At 46.1% G+C, this 8,213-nt stretch overlaps 1 protein-coding gene across 1 annotated transcript; it reads left to right on the plus strand.

Moving 5' to 3' along the window:
• Positions 1–4,717: 4,717 nt before the first annotated feature.
• Kcne4 (potassium voltage-gated channel subfamily E regulatory subunit 4) lies at positions 4,718–7,940 on the plus strand. Its single transcript, XM_036173466.1, has 2 exons — positions 4,718–4,962; positions 5,540–7,940. Exon 2 carries the CDS (start codon positions 5,566–5,568, stop codon positions 6,076–6,078), a length of 513 nt encoding a protein of 170 aa, XP_036029359.1. The 5' UTR covers positions 4,718–4,962; positions 5,540–5,565; the 3' UTR covers positions 6,079–7,940.
• The last annotated feature ends 273 nt before the right edge of the window (positions 7,941–8,213 follow it).

Consider the following 8,213-nt stretch of genomic DNA (forward strand, 5'->3'; position numbering starts at 1 on the left):
TTCTGCTATCTCTGAATTACTTTTTAGTTTCTCTCCGTGAGACAAAGGAGAGTAGAAGCAAGCAGGCATTGGTGTTCCACAGACCTCTATTCAAATCTTGATTCTACAGGGAGAGAAGGGTCACTGGGAAAGCCTGCCACTCAAGCATGAGGATTTGAGTTGAGTCTCAGCATTCTTGGGAAATGCTGGATGCCTTGGCACACATCTGGAATTCCAGAGCTGGGGGCGGGGTTGAGATAGGAAAAAAATATCTCTGGACCTCACTGGCTTGCCAATCTAAATCAGTTTGGTCAATGTTAACAGAAAGACGTTATCTTGAAGAATAAGGTGGAGAGCAGTTGAGGGACACACAAAACACTGCCCTCTAGTCTCCACATGCATAAGTACTATGTGCATTCATGAACACATACAGAAAAGTACACAGACACACAGGCACACACACAGGCACATAGGCACACACATACATATACACACACAAGCACACAGTCACATAGGTGCACACACATACAGGCACACACAGAGGCACATAGGCACACACACAAGCATATACACCCAAGCACACACACACAAGCACACACACACAAAAGCACACACACAGAAGCACATAGGCACACACACAAGCACATAGACACACATACAGGCACATAGGCTCACACACACATGTACACACACAAGCACACCCAAGTCACATAGACACGCACACACACACATACACATACACACACACATTACTGATTCTATCACTAATGGCCCAACTTTGGGAAAATTGCTTTAGTCTTTGGCCTTTTCAATTTCTTTTTAACGAAATGGTTATAATATTTCACATGGTTGATGTGAGCTTGGTACTGAATAGACACCTAAATAAATATTTTTTCTTTTTCTTTTCTTTTTTAAAGATAGTATCTTACCATGTAGCTCTAGCTAGCCTAGAACACACTATATGGATCAGGCTGGCCTCAAACTTACAGAGATCCATATGCCTCTGCTTCCTGAGTGCCAGGGATCAATCCAGCTGGGTATTGACTGTAGCATATCTCACACTTATTTATGGCATTTTTTTCAAGACAGGCTTTCTCTGTGTAACAGTGCTAGTTGTCCTGGAACTCGCTCTGTAGACCAGGCTGGCCTTGAACTCACAGAGATCTGCCTGCTTCTGTCTCCAATTTAAAGTGATTTCATCAAAAGGCTGAATAAAGAGTTGAGAAATAGACCTGGACATATATAGTTAATTAATTACTTTTTAAAGATTTACTCATTTTTATTTTTTTAAATTATGTGCATTTTTGTATGTCTGTGTGTGGGTGCCCACAGTCCCAAGGAAGGGGTCAGATCCTTTCACATTGGAGTTACAGATGGTTGTGCACTTTCTGACATGAGTGCTGGAAACCAAACTTGGGGCCTCTGCAAAGAGCAGTACCTGTACCCCTAACTACTGAGCCATCTCTCCAAGCCCCATGGTTGGTTTTTTTTTTAAACAACAGTTCAAAAGAATCCAATAAGGAAGCAGAGTCTTTCCAACATGTTCTGCTTGGACAGCTGGACTTCCACACATTAAAAAATTAGGACTGTGGGCTGAGGAGGCAGCCTCGTGGGTAGAGCACTTTCTGTGCAAGCGTGAAGACCCAAGCTTGCACCCCCAACACCCATGTTGGGGACACCAAGCCAAGTGCTTAGAAGACAGAGACAGACAGATGCCTCGGGCTCAGGGGCCAGCCAGCCTGGTCAAACAATAAACTCCAGGTCCACGGAGAGACCCTGTCTCAGAAGATAATGTATGTGTGTGGGTGATTGAAGAAGACGTCTCAGTGTTGATTGCTGGCTTCCACATGCACTCACAGTTGTGAGCATACTTACACACACATGTGCAACGCACACACATACCTTGACTCATACTTTCCATCATAAAATGAAATTAGCTTGAAATAGATTGCGGTTTCAACTATAAAACAACTATAAAAACTGTAGAAAAATTGAGTGGAATTCTAGAGGACAATGGTTTAAGGAAATGTTTCTTGAGCAAGATCCATAAGGCACATCCATAAAAACTTGTGAGAAGTTGGTCCAGAACTAAGACACATTTCCGATGAGAAAATGGAAGTGTTAGCTGTAGTGTGGAAGAAAATGTTTCTGATATGGGTTCATTTCCTTATTGCAGCTGTCTCCTGAAGCTGTGGCACAAAGTGAATGATTATTGACTCTCATGCCCAGACAGAACACACCTTCTAGAAGGTCGCTCAGTTCTTTTATTAACGCCATTGCTCAGATCCATTGTTCTTACCACCTGGCTGGGAAGAAGTCCTGGGGAGAAGACTGAGTGAGGTTAGGAGCTTACAAGCCCAGATCTTGAGTTTCATTCCCAGGGTGGGGGAGGTTAGCAAGGAAGAGCAGTGATGGAAAGTCTGGAGAGAGATGTCTGTACACTAGGAAGCTACCAGAAGCCTTAGGTAATGGCTGGGGCGTGGGGCGTGGGGTTACCCAACCATGACAGCAAAACACATAAATTGAGCAATCATCTCTGCCTGATGACAGTGCTCAATGCTTTCCTTGAATTGTTTCCTAGAGAGATCCCTGCAGCACTTGGGGGCATCAGAGGTCACAGGGTCACCAACAGGCAGTCTGTGGTTTCATGGGTCCTTCTTTCTCCCATGCCTGTGGACTATCCCTACACTGGACTTGACTCTTCCTGTTTCTAGTTTCTTAGTCCTTTGGTCTCCTTTCTAGATTTGTTCCAGCCAGTTCTGTTTTTGGTTTTAGTGCCTTGGGGCTGTAGGCTCAGGCCTGGGATTAATTTTGTTGGCTACTCAGCCTCTACTCGTCTTTCAGACACCTGGCTGTGTGGCTCCCACTTCTTAAGCCTGGTGACACATATTCCTATCTGTCTTTTCCAGTTTGCAGTACCTAGCAACCTCCCCTCCCCCAGTGATGGATCTTATCCATCCCAAGGTACATGAGCAATAATACTATGTCAAATACCAATAGGAATGCTTCTCATGGGTCCTTCCTACTCCAGTCTTCTAGATGAGCCACTATAGGCACATGTAGATGGACATCTGCCAGTGTCTATGGAGGAAGGCTGGAAAAGGCCAGGATTATCATGTGGCTGTTGAGCTTTGAACGGGCAGAGTGGTGAGCACAGCTGTACTGATATGAACAAAATGTCATTGCATGAATGACCTTGGTGTTGAGATCAACAGCAGGTAATACCTCAGTGCCAGCTGTGGAGTTTTGGCGTGATCACAGACCAAAGCATCAGGTGAGTAGTAGTCCAGGACCATGGACCCTTAGTTAAACTCTTTTCCCAGGATGCCCGTCAGAATTTGCCTCAGTCATGGACCCAAACTCACAATGACAATTCTAGCACATGGGCCATATGTGCTTTATACAGTCAGAGGAAAGTTGCCATGCTTCTCCTCAGCTTCAACCCAACAGTGATGGTTTGTTTAGAGTTGCCTTGCATGCCAGTCCTGCTGCAGCTCCTAGATCAAAGGCTGCTGGAGGTAAAGGCCAGTTTACTTGGACTTAGAATGACAGCCTTATAGAGCAAACATCCCAGGAAGCAAGTGACTTGGCGACCAAGTCTTTGGTGACTCTTCCCATGTCACTCACAGCAGCCTTTTAAACATGGGGCCCACCTCGGGATTTAGAACTTGAACCTTGTTTGGTGCTCACAGAGTGAAAGCCTGTTTCTCTCATGACCTGCCTGAGATACACAGCCATGTGTGAACAGTCCATGTGGTTGCTTCAGTGGCATGGCCATGGGAGGCAGGATGGAGCTCTCAATGGCTCTCACCAGTACATTTCCAGGTCACACAGATCACTAAAGAGAACCTGGAAGATTTTTGTTTTCCTACAGGGCTTACGTTTGTAGCCCAGGCTGACAATGAACTCATGGTTCCCTTGCTTCAGCCTCTGAACTACTGGATTACAGATGTCCACCAATCCCTGGGTAGAATCTAAAAGATTCTATCAAGAATGTATTTGTGAGCTTGGTGTGGAGGCAGGTAGAACTTCTGTGATTTAAAGGGCTAACCTGCACTAGCGAACCTTTGGTGTGGAGGCAGGTAGAACTTCCATGCTTTTAAAGGGCTAACCTGCACTAGCCAGCCTTTGGTGTGGAGGCAGGTAGAACTTCCATGCTTTTAAAGGGCTAACCTGCACTAGCCAGCCTTTGGTGTGGAGGCAGGTAGAACTTCCATGCTTTTAAAGGGCTAACCTGCACTAGCCAGCCTTTGGTGTGGAGGCAGGTAGAACTTCCATGCTTTTAAAGGGCTAACCTGCACTAGCCATCTTTGCATTTTAGAGTGGTTAAGAGGAAATGAGCTTAAAATACGATTTTTATGACTCAGCTTGCTGAACAGTCCTGTCCCTCACTAGCCAACCATTTTCTTGTACTAGTCCAAGGCATCGAATAAGGAAGGGCTTCACCAGTTAGTGGAAGAATTTAAAATGGAAGCTGTTATTCCTTCACTGTCAATTCTGCCCTTGCTTTCATTCAACTCTCTTTCATTCTAATGACAGGATTGGATTTCCTGTGGAAAAACCTATGGATGACATATTGGTTATTTCCTGCAAGGAAAACGAAACATAAACGTCTGGTTAGTGAGAGCAGGCTTTGGGGTAACCTCTCCAACGGAGCGCACTCTTTCCTCCGCACATCGTTTTGGCCACCTGAAGCCTGCTGCTCTGGGCTGGGGCGGGAGGAGGAGCGGCTGCTGCCCCCCCCCCCCCCCCCTTTTTCTCTCCACAGCTGCAAAGTTCAGAGAGTTCACTGCTCGCTCCGCCACGCCACAGTCAACCTCTGTTGTAAATTTTCCTCCCGGAGCACGTGACGATGCATTTCTTGACTATATATCCCAAGGACAGCAGCGGGGCTGTCAGAGCGCGGAGCCCGACACCGAAGAAAAACGTCCTCAGATTCAGCCATTTAGGAGTTCCACACTTGGGACAAACTGTCAGCTTTCGGTAAGTTAGCGAGGCTCCTTCTCTTCCCAGACGTGCATGACGGATAGTTTTAACTATTAATAGAGAAAGCTTTTTTTTTCTTCCTTTAAGGAAGCTTTACTTGGAATTTAAGAAAGTTGAAGCTTTCAAAACAAAACGTTAAGTTTGCTTTTGCCCTGTCAGTTAAAGCATGCCTTTCAAAGTTATTATTTTTTGTATGAATCTCTATATGGTATATAATGTTTAAAGTTTAGAACTAATGCATGGTTATTTTCTGAAATGCAAATAAAATCTATCTATCTATCTATCTATCTATCTATCTATCTATCTATCTAACAATCTATCTATCTATCTATCTATCTGATGGAAGTTTTTCTCACTCATCTTTCATTCCCTCCCTTATTTTTCTCTGACCTGCTCCAAACTCTCAGAGCTAACCCCTGTTAACTGTTTGATGAGATGCCTTACATCCTGCTATTTCTCTCACTCCTGTTCTTAATTACTTATTTTGTTCTATTGCAACTTCCTGAGCCATGTGCTTGGCTTCTGCTCTACTGTGGACCCATGTGGAAGGTCTAACTTGCAGCTTTCTCCCCAGAACCCAGCTGTGTGAGCAGCATTTCAATGCTAAGGATGGAGCCTCTGAACAGTACCCACCCCAGCGCTGCAGCCTCCAGCAGCCCCCTCCAGTCCCATGTGCCTAGTAGCAGCAGTGGTAACGGCAATGAATACTTCTATATTCTGGTCGTTATGTCCTTCTATGGCATTTTCCTGATCGGAATCATGCTGGGCTACATGCAATCCAAGAGACGGGAGAAGAAGTCTAGCCTCCTGCTGCTGTACAAAGATGAGGAGAGGCTGTGGGGTGAAGCTATGAAGCCACTGCCCATGATGTCGGGCCTGAGGTCAGCACAGGTGCCCATGATGCTGAATATGCTACAAGAGAGTGTGGCGCCTGCACTGTCTTGCACCCTCTGCTCAATGGAAGGGGACAGTGTGAGCTCTGAGTCCTCCTCCCCAGATGTGCATCTCACCATCCAGGAGGAAGGAGCTGATGATGAGCTGGAGGAGACCTCCGAGACACCTCTCAATGAAAGCAGTGAAGGGTCTTCAGAAAACGTTCATCAGGATTCCTAGCACCCCCAGGCCTCTGGAGGCGGCTTCCGTAAGCCACACTTGACAGAGGAAAGGCGTGTGTGAAGTGCCTGGTTTCACCTTTGCTCTGCAGCTGCTACTTTGAACAGACTGTGGGCAAGCCCCCCAAAATGGGGGAGAGAGAGACAAAGCTCAACTGGAGTCCTGGAGGTTCCTGTGGTTCGGACCCATCATTGCATGACCATTTACTCTGGGGTCTGGGTGTTGGGGTCCCTGTTCAGCTCTGGCTGGACAATGTGTTGTTTTTCACTGGATGCCCTGGGTAACTTCTACAGCATCTGTCTGTGCCCAGGGCTGACAACTGCCCAGGGCAGGCTGAAGGACTACTTTTGATTTGCTTAATTTGCCTAGAGCTTTGCTCTTCTAGATCTGATTGGCTGTAAGTATCTTTCTTGTGTGCCTGTGGCATTTGGTCACAGAGAATTACACATGTCTTTTGGATTAGAAGGGGGAATGCTTGATGGGGAATTTTTGGTATGGAGAAAGCTGGAGGAAGAACCCAGATTGTTTGCACAATGTGAGGAGAGAAAGCAGTGTGTCCATATGTCCACATTAGCCGGGCTATAAGCTATGACCTAGTTTGAGCTTTTGCCTCGCCTGTGAGCTTGAACTCTGACTTGTGACTGTACAGCAATGCAGGTGAGCATGGCTTTCTTTGCCAGGGAGCTTCCTCAGACTCGAAGCCTACATTCAGAATGGCTGTTCAGGGTGGTCCCCCTGACCTTTACAGATTGGGTAATGGTGGGGGTTACACAAGGCCAGCTCATCGATGGCTCTGCTATGGCTCTTTTTCCCAGCCTAGTTTTCCGAGGCCAGAGAGGACACATGTGGGCCTCTTAATGTGGGGTTTTGTCATGTAGCTGAGACCCAGAAGGGCATATTCAGGAGAGACTGAACAGGGCTGGGGTCCAAACACTGTGCTTCCTGACTTGAGCCCTGATGATCATTTACTGTGTGGTCCTGGGCCTGTCATCAGAAGGTTCATTGCCTTCATGAGGCTCCTGTGGCTGTGCAGCCCCAGGGGGCTGGGAGGACATCTTTAGACTTTGTACTGTGTGATCAAGCCTCCACAGCCTGGTGTGAGGAAGTTTAGACCAAGTATTTCCCCTTTGGCTGCTTAGTCTGGAAAAGGATGTGTTGACTTAAAGGCGCAGTTGGAGGCTAGATAGTGTGACTGGGGAATTTGGGGCTGATCAGCAGCCATCCTTACTGTAGCTTTCCCAGGATGGGACCGGGGAGGCCGATAGCATAGCTTCCTCTGCAGAGTTCCGTGGATGGGAGGATGTTAACACTCCCGGCTGAGGGAAAGAGAAGGCTAAAAGGAGGTTCTCAGGACCACTTGCCAGTGTTCCGTGTGGCCAGAGCAGGCTCTTTTGCCCACTGCAGACCTTTAGAAGGAAGCAGAAAAACCCCCAAAGGCCAAGTTTGACTGTAGGGAAAAACCTTTTTAATTTTTATTTATCCTAACTCTCCTTAGATTGGAGACAAAGCAGTCACTACTGTCCCCATGAGGGACGAACAGTATAGGAGCTGGTTTTTCAATCAGTTTTTGACACAGAGGTAGAGGTAATTTATGTCGGAGGGGGAAAAGGGCCTTCTGTTCACTTTAAGATTCAGAGTGTGGATCAACTCCAAAGGGGGCCGTTGAAGTTGAAAGAAGCCAAGTTAAGTTTGGCCTCTTGCCTGGAATCACTTGAATTCTGAAACTTTACTGCGACAGACATGTGCATGGTCACATTTTCCATTGCTTAATCCTGGTTTGGTGCAAGTCTGTCTGCGCCTGTTACAAAGTGATGGATATACTTTCTTCCAGTACATTGAGTTGTAGACAATTGTCTTTTGTATTTAATGGTTTGTAATTTTCACAATATTTTTTAATTTAAATAAACACATTTCCCTGAGAAATCATATTTCTTTGATCTTATAATAATTGTGTGTGTGTGTGTGTGTGTGTGTGTGTGTGTGTGTGTGTGTGTGTGTATTGATATAATTCCTAGTTTCTATGCTATTGCAAGCTGTTACTGGATTCTACTCATTCCGGGGTCAGGCATGTCTTTTGCCACAGGGTGAGCATGTAGTGTCATTTTAACCTTTGATCCACTTTGTAGGAATTGGAA

The sequence above is a fragment of the Onychomys torridus genome, chromosome 23 (genome assembly GCF_903995425.1).
Source record: "Onychomys torridus chromosome 23, mOncTor1.1, whole genome shotgun sequence".
NCBI classification, from domain to species: domain Eukaryota; kingdom Metazoa; phylum Chordata; class Mammalia; order Rodentia; family Cricetidae; genus Onychomys; species Onychomys torridus.